Source organism: Medicago sativa, chromosome 6 (assembly GCF_051527215.1).
Source record: "Medicago sativa cultivar Bolivia chromosome 6, Bolivia_mono, whole genome shotgun sequence".
NCBI lineage: Eukaryota > Viridiplantae > Streptophyta > Magnoliopsida > Fabales > Fabaceae > Medicago > Medicago sativa.
Genome location: NC_140754.1, coordinates 94,178,585 through 94,191,384, shown reverse-complemented (window position 1 = coordinate 94,191,384; position 12,800 = coordinate 94,178,585). Strand labels below are relative to the sequence as shown.

The 12,800-nt window shown below is 31.6% G+C and overlaps 1 protein-coding gene and 1 long non-coding RNA gene across 3 annotated transcripts; both read right to left on the bottom strand.

Moving 5' to 3' along the window:
* Nucleotides 1-794: 794 nt before the first annotated feature.
* On the bottom strand, nucleotides 795-3,128 carry LOC146918384 (uncharacterized). The gene is made up of 4 exons (XR_015014319.1): nucleotides 2,676-3,128; nucleotides 2,333-2,405; nucleotides 1,536-1,618; nucleotides 795-1,432 (listed from the first exon to the last, which is right to left on the bottom strand). It is a non-coding gene; the product is annotated as an uncharacterized LOC146918384 (long non-coding RNA).
* A 2,475-nt stretch (nucleotides 3,129-5,603) lies between these two features.
* Nucleotides 5,604-12,325, bottom strand: LOC146918383 (kinesin-like protein KIN-13B). 2 transcript variants are annotated; one of them, XM_085720036.1, is made up of 12 exons: nucleotides 12,067-12,325; nucleotides 11,875-11,979; nucleotides 10,299-10,442; nucleotides 10,071-10,172; nucleotides 9,286-9,363; nucleotides 9,119-9,200; nucleotides 8,477-8,636; nucleotides 8,094-8,396; nucleotides 7,396-7,614; nucleotides 6,820-7,306; nucleotides 6,231-6,296; nucleotides 5,604-6,146 (listed from the first exon to the last, which is right to left on the bottom strand). In XM_085720036.1, exons 1-12 carry the CDS (start codon nucleotides 12,172-12,174, stop codon nucleotides 5,970-5,972), a joined length of 2,031 nt encoding a protein of 676 aa, XP_085576162.1. In that variant the 5' UTR covers nucleotides 12,175-12,325; the 3' UTR covers nucleotides 5,604-5,969. The 2 variants fall into 2 exon arrangements, with proteins under 2 accessions (XP_085576162.1, XP_085576163.1); XM_085720037.1 differs by having other exon boundaries at nucleotides 10,299-10,436.
* Between the last annotated feature and the right edge of the window lie 475 nt (nucleotides 12,326-12,800).

The following is a 12,800-nucleotide window of genomic DNA, read 5'->3' as shown; positions in this document are numbered from 1 at the left end:
AATAAAGGTACGAGCAAGTCTTGCATAAACACAAATACAAATGAAAAATGTTTGGCCACACTCACATAAATAGAGAAAAATAAATGAGAAAAAATTTAGTCAAAATCATTCAATATTTTTATCTTTTAATTTTTTTCAATTATATATGTGTGTCTAACTATTTTTATTTGTGTTTGTGACCAAGTAAATATTTCTCTACCAAATCAATTTTTATCGGTGCGTCCTTGCAATAAAATTTCTCAAATAAAATCAAGCGTAATTGAGTATGAAGGAGCTGTCATGGCTAAATCAATAAAGATATTAGAAAAAGACAAGGTTAAACAAAGATTGGGACTCCTTCAAAAATATAATGTATTTAAACTGAAAAATGTTTAGTAAAAAATAAATAACTTTGCAATCTACAAAAGGACAAACAGAAACAACTACTCCCTCCGTCCTGGAATATCTGACCCATTTACTAAAAAAAAGTGTCCCAAAATAACTGAGTTATTTCAATTTTCAATACAACTTTCATCATTCCCAATACAATATAACTCTAATTAATACTCTCTCTGGTCCTATTTACAAGAATAGATACATTAAATAATTTATGTATTTGGTCCAGGTTCTTGACTACATATATACTTTATTCAATGTATCTAAAAAGTCAACTTTCTCTTGTAAATAGGACCGGATGGAGTACTACTTTCATCATTCCCAATTCAATATATTCTACTTTCCCCTTTATTTATACATTTTTCTTAATCTGTGTGAAAACCAAACTGGCTCAGATATACCGGGACGGAGGGAGTAGCATATTACACTTTTGAGCTATTTCAAACTGTTCATCGTACAATAGATACAAGAGACTATGAATATATGTACAAGAGCATCCACGATGAGAGAGAATCTTTGCTTACTTAGTTAGACCATTCAGAAAATTATATGAATTTTCACACCTCCTTCACACGATTACACCCACCATTTAACCTCACTTCTCACTCTGTTAGTTTGATTCTATTGAAAAATAATAGAATGTCTTATCTCAAGAGTAGCATTAAATTCGGGTAGTGGTAGGCCTCCATGATTACCAATTATTCTTTGAATCGTGTCTATCAATTCTTGATGCGTTATTTTAAGATTTTTTTAATACACTAAACAAGGAGTTATTGAACTATAAGCCAAGTATCTTAAGAAAAATCAAGAAATGAAATTTATTCGGGTCCATGCATGCACAACTCACAAGCTTGATTAATACTCCCTTTTATGCTTAAACATAAACACATTGGTAAACCCATAACCTAAAAAACCTCTGGTTGACGGTTATTCCAGCTGGGATGATGTGAACAACACAACTTTATTGTAAACTAGTTCTATAAATCCCCCTCATCAATAATGAAAGTTGTCTTGACCTCATCAACGTTTTTGTATAAGGCATCTTTAAATTCATAACCTGCACAAGTCACATCGCAAATTAATAGAATTAATATATGCATGCATTGAGAGTTGCAAATAAATTAAATTAATTTATGCATGAGACGTGTTGTAAAAGTTACCATGTAGAGGAGTTCCACCGGCTGCAACAATGTAACTTTACTCTTCTTCTTTGTAATCTCCATGTCCACTGAAGTAAAAAAATCTGAAGTAAAAAAATTAAAATATGTCCGACTTTGATATTCCAATTAAGTGAGTTAATCTTTCATGTATTTTCATTGTAAAAAAAAAAAAAAATCTTTCATGTATTTTCTTAGCATCAATACGAAAACCAGGTCCTCTATCGTCCGCGTCTTACCAATAATCAATGTCTTCATTTTTAAATCCATAAAATATCATTAGCAATTCTCTCATCTTCTTGCCATCGGAATATGTGTTAGTTGTAGGTTCTCGGTATTGTAAATTGATTATTAGAGCTCTTTTTGTAGAATTATTGATGTACAAATGAGTTTGATCGTTAATAAAAAGGAAAGAATCACAAATAAAATAAAAAATGATAAATTCAAATAATTAAATTATGGATATACATTTTCGTGATAATGAAAATATTAACTGTAATATGCAATAAAAAAAAATTGGTGGTGATATGCAATAACTAGTTATGTATGACTTCTTATAGACTAAGATAATTTCTAGTATGACTTTTATGATTTAATATATATATATATATATATATATATATATATATATATATATATATATATATATATACACATACATATTCAAACACAATTACTAAATCATCTAAACATTGTTTTTGAAATGAAAATAATCTAAACATTTTATTTATTAACTAAATATAAATTTATATTTATATTTTTATAGTAAGAAAGAGGAAGTAAAAAACAAAACGCATTACCTATTTTCCAATTCCACCCATGCCCAAAAGTAGCTCCACACTTTATCGTAAGGTTCATGTGCATGGTGAGTTTCTGCACCAATAAGACAAATCACGTTTAAGAAGATAAGAATTAACTTGTTTCAACTTACGTTAACATATACTTTTAAACGTGGGAAAAAAAATGGAAAGGGACCAAGACATTAAGAAGAAAGGAACTACAAAACAATAAAGTTATATGAAAGGATGTAAAAAATACATGAAGGATGTTAACAAATCATATTATTACTCTAGAATATATTACGTGTGTGCCTCTATATGTGTGTGTCTTACATCTAAGAATGGTATATGTGTGTGTATATACCTTAATTTCTTGATAAAATACATGCTTTTTTTTTTCTTGGTTTTTAGTCACTATGTATTTGGTGGTATATGAGAAGGTTTTCAATTGAGATGGTGATGTTAGGGGTGAAAAGAAAAGAGTGTTTGTGATTTTTAGAAGGTTGGGTGGATCAAAGAGCTTATATATTGTTAAAACTGGTACAAAGGATGCCACAAAACAAATTATTCTTTGTGAGATAAGAAGCACTCGTTGTTGGAACTTGGAAGAACTACACTCAAAGGTAATTTAGTGAACAATTTTGTTGTTGAGGTTCAATGTGAGTAGAGTAGTGGTAAGTTTCAGCCATTATATATACAGCAATCATTATTGAGACAAATAGTTTTGGGTACTTGGTTGATAGATACATTTAATTCCAAACGGTTAAGAGATCAAAGAGAAAGATGAGTGGTTGATGTGATGCATTCAATTCCCAACCAAATATTTCTCATTCAAGTGGACGGAAGGAGTGACGGAGCTAGGATTATTATAAAGTCCGGGTAAAAAAAAATTGCAACACATTTTTTTCTCTACAATTTTTGAGATGTAGGTCTCTTTCACTCTTTGGGTTTGGGATAAATTGCATTTGCAGCAAATAATCAACATTCAGAGGGGTTTACATAAGAAGTTTAAGGGGTTTATATAAGAAAATTCAGAGGGATTTATATACAAAATTGCATAAGTTTTGGGCTAGAGCCTGGGCAGTTCTAGCTGGGCCTTGGCTCCGCCCATGGACGGAAGTAAAGGTACTCTCTCCGTTTCAAAATGAGTGTCACTTTAGTCAAAAACATTTGTTTTAAAATGAATGTCGCTTTACATTTCCAATACAACTTTAATTTTTTTCTTCCAACTTTACCCTCTCCAACTTTTCTCTCACACAATTTTCAATGCAACTTTAAGTTTGTCTTTTTCTAATAAAGTAAGGACAGTTTAGTAAAAGCGTTATATCCAATGATTATTTCATTCCATTTCTTAATCTGTGTGTCAAAGACTAAAGCAACACTCATTTTGAAACAGAGGGAGTAGTAGCTAGTGTCACTATTGTGAACAGTGTGAATACATGTTTTAGCGTGAAAAATTTGTCCTACTCCCTCCGGTATCAAATGTAAGAAACTTTTTATTTTTTTTGTTCATTCAATAAATGATGTATGTGGTCTATAATAAAGACCACATACATCATTTATTAAATGAATCTAAAAAGTGAAAAATTTCTTACATTTGAGATCGGAGGGAGTATTTTGTAGTAGGATAGCACTTGGGTAACATTGTGATTTGTGACATTGGTCACCTTAGCTTGAAGCAATTAAAACAGCAAATAATTCATGGGTCATGCTAACTTAGGACACAAGTTAATGATCTAAAAAAGAATTAAAACATAATTTTTGTATTAAAAAAATAAGTTTTTAAACTTTCAAGACATTGAATGCACGATTTACAAAATTAAGTTTCCACATTTGACATCTAAACTTTGTGTCTTAAGGGCACAAGTTAACATATCTCATAATTCATTTATATTTTCAACTCAATGCAGAAAGAACTTTTAGATTTCCTTGAATTCGTACATAATAACGGCGGACCTATATTATGATTATAATTTTTTTCAATTTAAATACTTTATTGTCTTTGATTATAAAAATAAATATATTATTGTCTTTTATTTCATAAAATACTTATGGTTCATGAAAAAATTTCATTTTTTTGAATTTTTTTCCATTATTTAACCAGCAGTGTCATGAGCAAAAGAAAGCATTTACTAAAAATTATTCATACGGTGTTAGTTCACAATAACTTCAAATAAATAAATTTTGATCACCTCGTTTATGCAGTTCATGTTTCCTTTCTTTCTGTTACTAGTAAAAAGTGCATGAAAACATTATTTCCTCGTGGGTGTTTTTGGTCTGACCTATGAGTTATCAAATCATATATAATGTCATCTTAGAAAAAGACAAGGTTAAAAAAAGATTGGGACCACTTATAAATAGGCAAAATACATTTATATATTGGTCTTTTCATTTTGAAAATAATATCAAGTTAGTTGTTTAAGTTTTAAATAAATCTTTTAAATTGTTAATTTAATACACCGTTACCCTTTCAATGACCTATTTAAAAACTTAAAAACTTAAAAATTTAAAAGATTTTAAATAGTTGCATTAAACTAACAAATGCAAGAGACTATGAATATATGTATCCTTTCTAGACATCGATATTCATAGTAGAACATAGTACTACACGGTCCCAACTTCCACCTATTATTGGTTCACTATTCATAAGTACAGTTATAATAAATTGAACAAGTTAGTTTTCTTTTATCCTTCAAAAAAAAGTTAGTTTTCTTTTTCTCCTGCTTTATCATTCATTGTTCAGTTTCATTTATTGAAATCTTGGTGAGTGTTTGATTGAATTTGGATCTTAGTGGGTGTCTGGAGAACCAGAAAGTCATGTCTAGGACTGCATAGTCCATGGTGAATGTGTATAGGGATGGTGATTAATATATTTTTAGTTTTTTAAATGAAAAATTTCATAATAATTAACGGATAGAATATTAAAATAAAGTAGTTTTAATTATGCTTTTGGTCTCCCTAATTTATAGTAAAATTCATGAAATTGGTCTCTCTTTTTGAAAATCAAACTTTGTGATTTATAATTTTTTAATGATAAATGATTGTATGTTAATTATTACGTGAGTATTTTGTTTTTGTCAATATTTGAATTATAAGCTTTTAACTCTTCAACTTCTTTAATCTTTTAGTTCAAATAAATTGAGTTACTCAATCCTCCAAACTTTATGATCCATCTCCTTTAACATTTGTTTTAATTTTTATCACACCCTCTAAGATTGTGTGACTATGCGCTTCTATAACTACATGAATGGACACTGGAATCATGATATAGTACAAGGAGACAAGACATCCATGACATAATCAAGGTGCATCAAAGAAGCTGATATACAACAGAAAAAATGTCACATGAAGATTCTCGACCGTTGCAAAATACACAAGCAACAACCCAACAGGGTAATTTGACTGTGTAATGTACACACAACACTCCACATGTTATGCCAAACAAGCATGTGGACATACATTTTGTATATAGTTCAAAATGTAAAACAAAGGAAGGGTCAATTCCTATTTCTGGACTCCAAAAACCAGTGATCCTATCAACATTATTTATTTACACACGAGAAACCGATCCACGCCAATGAAAAAATCTTAGCAGCAATATCTGGAGCACAGAGAATTCAAACTCACAACAGATCAAACTATTTTCTTATAAGCACAATCAGTCACCGGAAGATGAGAAAACGTTGTACTCATTTAAACGTTTCTGGAATTGAACCAACTGCGCCTGCAATTGAAATATCCCTGCAGCCTTTTGCGTTAAAATGGTATTTAATTTTGAAATATAATCATCCAATTGATTTCCTGGTTGGTCAGCTTCAAAGAGTAAATTCATCTCCTGCATAAAAAAATCCAAAATATTAAAGAAAATACCAAAGCTTAGAACAATCAATAAAGTAAAGTGTAAGAAATTTGTACATACCTCCCTAACAATATCTACTGTTTCCTCCACTTGTCTACGGTGAGCAGTTATAAGATCTTCCTCATCCTAAATGCCGAGCAGAGCAGTAATCATTCAGTATTTCATATCATAAATATTTATCGAGGAAAATGATAGTTTTAACGAATGTCAACTAGACGAAACTGACAAACGTGTTTCGATTGCCTATTACACCAACTAACACTCCTTGTTTTCTTTCAAATCCCAAACTAATTTTTTTTTTATATAAAGATTACGTATACATTCTGTGAGAAGAACAACCCCAATTCACAAAACACGTTTGATAACAAATTTCGTCCAATTTTACCTACGTCTCTAACTGCAGAGCAACCATAGTTCCTTTGAATTATTAGTGAAACATTAGAGTTACGGTGCAAAACTTGTATTTAAATACTACCATCCACATTACAACTTGTATTAGGACTTACAGGTCTACAGTATACAATGCAAACCTCCGCATTTATCAGTAACTATGAGTTATACTCAAGTACTCGACACATTCTTCTCTTTCGTATACTAATTGTTCGTAATAAATAGCAGACCTCACTTATCATATGACATAAGAACATACCTTCAGAAGAGCATTAAAATCATCATCAGGATCAGAATGTGTATTCTCAACATGCGGTAGATTAACATGTTTAGCACGAGAGCCTATCTTCTTTTTGTCTTCCACAGCAGATAACTGGTTGTTATCCACCCTCTTGCTCGCTTTTCTTGTTCTGTCTTGCACATATGTTGGTGCTAGGTATTCATTTTCCTTTTCAGCTCTGTCATTTTGAATACCTCGTTGACTCCTTTGTTGGTCAGAGTACAAAGATGGTGCCAAATTCCCCTCCATCCTACCACTTCCAACACGGTCCACATTAGTTGGAAGTGAGGGTTCTCTTTCAGGCTGTTTAGACCATCCAAATTGATTCCTCTCACTGGAAGCATATGTTATTTCATCCTCAAAGGTATTATCATTTGGTAAAACCGGCAATACAGTTGACTCTCTAAGGTTTGATGAAGAAAGGGGATCCCTTCTGGAGCTATTACCCTTTGACAGGCTCTTTACCCTGAAATATCAGTCAATTAGAATACTCCACATTTTTACATAAGATCAATCACTTTCTAAAAAGAAAAGAAAAAAATTCAAACTGCATACCTGTCAGCATATCTTAATGTGTTGAGAGTATGCTCACATGACCCTGAGCTTGGAGAAATGCAAGATATCATTACAGTCCGTGAATCACCAACGAAAGAGTCTCGCAGAACTTCTGTCAATTTACTTCCTCTGAAAGGGATATGCCCTTGGTCATTGTCTAGGGCTCTAATGCATTCTTTCAGTGCAAGTAAGCTTTTATTAATTTCGGCACCTTCAATTCTGGAATGTAAAACAAAAAATCAAGTTAATTAAATCAAATTGGCATTCTGACTGTTAAAAAAATTAAGTTAATTTGAACCATATGGACAATCTAAGAATGGCTACTTCTGGGTGACAGGATGAGCAGGATACACATACATTATTTGGTAAGTCTTCCGGTTACTCAAATTGAAGACCAGATAACAAAATATAAAAGATAGAGATTTAAGAATTAGTAAGTTTGATCAACTAAGAGCATGTGACTCTCCTTGAGAGATCTAATCGAAAGAAGATATGCGATGTCTATAAGTTGTTTTCTGCTTATTTCCACAAGCTCTCCTAGATAGCTGATGAACACAGCTTATAACTTAATATGAAAACAGATTTACTTTGTTTTATCTTTTGTTATAGAAATAGCTTAGTTATAAGCACTTATATGAAAAGTCCTTAAGTAAAAGCACTTAATTAAGTTGTTTATCTGAACAGGGCCTAAGTCCCACCTGGTCTGCTTATCATTATCAGTAGTATCTGCACCGCGTTCACTTCCAGCCAAATCTATGAAAGATAGTTTGCCTATAACTCGAGCCGGCTTTGATTCAGACCCATCAGCTGATCTCTTGATAACAAGTTGAAGTATAGCATGCGATCGAGACGATTCCTCATTTGCACCGGTTGTCCCAGTACTTCTTGTAGCATTTCCTTTCTCAATAAATTGTTTGATTGTTTCAACTTCAAAAACTCTGTATTCTTGCAAGCCAACAATGCAAACCTGCTGTTTACCATCCTCCCTCATGAAAAGTTTTCTGCAAAACCATAAACCAATCAAATAAATACCGAATAAGAAATACGTTTTCTAAGCACACAAATTGATATGATCACTTACTTTCTATCATTGAGGAGATCAAACAGTTTTCCCCCATATATTTCGAAAAAACTAACGTATAATTGGAAACCTTGGCTCTGGTATGTGCGGTACATTAATCTTAAAATATCTTGGGATGCTTTGAGAGGCAATGGTTGCATAGTATACGTCTTCCCACTCCCTAAAGTACAGTAATTTTATATCAACAAAAATTTCAAAAGGTCCTAAGTATCGAATTATATAGAGTATGCCTATGTTTACCATATTTTGTTTTGCATTTCTTGACAAAATAGAAAAAACCTTATTCACAATATTTATCAAAACACTAACACTACTCCAACATAAGTTCAATTATAGACCAAATACCAGAAATACCATCTAAAATGAGAGCATCAAAATGGAAATGCTTTCTGGAATTGAATAATCCAAGATTCCAGTTAGTGCCAAATATTTTCACAAGAATTTTTATTAAAATAAAAATCCAATAGGACTATACTATATGTGTTGAAATTGTTCTGTGATTCAAGCCTACAAAGTAAGAAACGTAAAGACATGATTTTAAAAACATAAAGCACGGACAAACCCTCTTGGTCAGACAATTGTCCGTACAACAAAATGATGACATGTGTCCTTACACTTTATAACAAAAAAAAAAAAACTTACCAGTTTGGCCATATGCAAAGCAAGTTGCTTTTGTTCTTTGGAATATCAATGGAACTATGGGCTCCACAGTCTCAGCATACACCTGAAAAAAAGAGAGCAACCATTATAGCGAAACCATTGAATTGTCAGTCAATATTGAGACAAAAACTGCCACTATTTATACTCACTTCATCATTTGAAACATCTTCGTCTAGCACGGCATCAAAAAAGAACTCATGTTTCTCGACGTATTCTGTCAAGTCAACCTGCAGACATAGGTGACGCGGAAACACAATTAAGAAAAAATGTACAACATCCATCCATCTATGTAGAAGAAGAATATTTTAGTGGTAAACTATATGTATATGCTTTAGAAAAATGTTGACCTTAGATTGAAATATTCTCTTTGACACTAATTGTAATGTACAGTGCAGTTTGATAATTTGATTTGATTAGATACAGATCATTTTGTTTCCTATTTTCAAGGATTTGTGCAGGCAATGGTGAATCATTATTTCTATCACAAATCCTTCAAACCAGGAAATAAAGTAGAAACAAAAAGATATTTTGTAGTGATTAATCAAAACACGAATGAAAATGAAAAATATTTTCACAAATCGAGCAGGTCCTACATACGTGGAGGTTTGAATTTGAAACTTTTAAGTCTCAAAGCAAAAAGCAAAAAGAGAGTATTATGTTATTATGCTCAGTAGTTTGGCTAGTTTTAGAGTCATCTGGTGAAAAGTACTTAGTAATTTGTATGTCAAAGGATTGCTTGCTAACTTCCGGAAAAGCAGTATAAACTAATTTGTATGTCAAAGAATCAGCTCCAAACGGCACTGAGACGCGAGAAAGACAATTCAAAAGTTAAATCCAAACATTGACTAAGTAGTCTATATTTGGGATGATTAGTTATAAGTTATATTTAACGCTTTCAATCCAGAGATTTTAAGTCAACCTATCACGTACTCACCTTGAGTTTTCTTTCATGAACTGTGAGAAAATTTGAATCTATGGTAATAATATCTTCCTCTTTCTTTGCTATTTCCTTTTTATTTAGTGGTCTCTTTCTAACCTGCAACATTAAGCAGCTCTCTTAACCAAAACAGAATGCAAATGCAAAAGGAACTAAAGTAAAAACCCTTGTTCATCAATAATAAGAAACAAATCATGAAAAGGAAACATACGGGAAGAAGCATACCGCAACTTTGATCTTAGCAACATTATTTGCTTTCTCCTTATCTGCTGAGAAACTTCTAAGAACATTGCTCTCATGCAAGCCCCGAGACCTTGACGCGGGTTTGTTCCCCGGGAAAATTGGCTCAGAGTCATCAAAATACTGTCCCTGAGCAGTATGACTCGTCAAATAATCATTGTAAACAACATCACACATTTATTGAGAATTTTATTAGAACTCTAGTCACTTGCAATTAGTCATAAAAAAACTCAGCAAACTAGTAATTAGCATTTGCAATTAGTCATCAAAAAATATTGTTGATGAACCGTATAACTAGTTAAGTAACAGTGTTGTTAATCGCGGATCGCAGGAAATAGAGGGTTGTTCAAATTTCACTATGCTACAGTATCAGCTATAGCCACTGTTTAGCAACACTTTATAGTATACCAAATAATGTATTGCGGAACAATAGCGACTTTTTAAAATTCCACTACGCTATAGACACTATTTGACAACACTAAAATATTCATTGTGAACATCAGACATCTATCAAAAATCAAATTAAAACTCCCAATCATTTGCATATTCACACAAATCATGTTAAAAACCTAGAAAACTAGCAATTATCATAGGTACAATTCCCCCAACTAATTAAGCTACAAATAAACATTATGATTATTCAAGCAGCTCAGATTAATGCAACCTGAAAGGAATCATAATCATAATATATTATGGTATTTTGCACAATTTTCACAGCTTTTCAATCAAAAGCTCTCTTTGATTATATGCTAGTTCCCAATACAGATTAAGCTAAGACTCTCTTTGGCAAGATAAAATGAGTTGATAGCTTATTAGCTTATAGCCTGTAATCTCATAGGACCAAAATTGACCTGTCTGATAACAATTTTTTCTCACGAGCTTATAGCATTTTTTTACTAGCTTATAGAGTTTACTGAGCTGCTTATAGCGGACAGCACAAAAAATAAGTGGATAGCCGGTAAGCTAGCTTATAGTGGATGAACTAATAGTGAAGAGCTTATAAGCTAGCTTATGGTAGATAAACTAACTGATTGAACTTCTAGTGTTAAGTACAATTAGCGGTTGAACTAACTTATAAATATGAAATGACATGAAAAAAAATATGTTTAACTAATATTTAATTATTTTAAGTAAGATGACAGAGGTAAAATTGAGAGAGAAAAAAATGATACGCTATAAGTTACTTGAATTAGTTTATCAAAATAAGCCTTAAGCTAGTAAAAATTAGTTATACCCTCATGAGAAAAAATGTTCCCAAACTATTCCTTTTAGTCATATAAGCTTATAGGCTATAATCTCAAAATCTGGCAGTGCTAAACAGAGCCTATAACTTATCATTTTTCTCTCAATTTTACTGTTGTTATCTTAATCGAAAAAAATTTAATATTAATTTAATTTTTTTTACCTCACTTTATATTTATCAGCTATTTCAAGAGCTAAATTTTACCATACATTAAAAAAAATCGATCAACTAACTTATCCGCTACGAGGTAGTTTCTCAACTATCCCGACGACAAGTTTATCCGCTGTAAGGTAACTTATCAGCTATGATTTAACCAACCTCGGGTAAAAGCTCAGTATCAAAAGAATGCAAGTCAAGCAATCCACTAGTAAACAAACGATCATCATCATTCTTCCTCAAACTCGAAGATCGAGTTCCATATTCCTGAAAGAAAAAAAATCATACAATTCAATTCCCGTTATGAATTTTCATAACAAAAACAAAAAACGAAAACGATGAAGAAAACTTCACCTGCGCAAAAGATGAAGGATGAAACCATCTTCCATGATAATTTGCATCAAGGATGAAGTTATCAGAGTTTTGACGCTGGTGATGAATTCCTGAACTTGATCGCGACATGTATAACGAAATTTGAAATGAATTTCTTGTTTCAGCAATGATTTTGATACTTTTTGCTTATTTTTGTTGAAGAAATTTTCTTGGGAAAAAATTAAGTGGAAAATTTGAGTTTGAAATTTTAAAAGGAAAAGTTAAAGTGTTTGTGAAAGTTGAAGAAGAGCGGAAGCTCGTGTTGACATGAAATGATTAAGCAGAGGAGAAGCGCGTGTGGGGATGGGTTAATTTTCGGATTAACATAAAAAATATTTTTATGTTAATTGGATAATTAATGTATTTGGTCTACATTATAGACCAAATACATAAATTAATCAATCAATTTAAAAAATCATTTTTTTTTTGATTATGACATATGATCGGATGGAGTATAGTGCTAACAAGATTTTTTAAGCACACTTTCTAATATTCATTTTTCTTTTTGAAAAATGTTTATTTACTTATTAAATGAAATGACTATACTCCCTCCGGTCTTAAATGTAAGAAACGTTTCACTTTTTAGATTCATTCAATAAATGATGTATGTGGTCTTTATTATAGACCACATACATCATTTATTGAATGAACCAAAAAAGTGAAAAGTTTCTTACATTTGAGACCAGAGATAATAGGTCATAATATCTTTAAGTTTA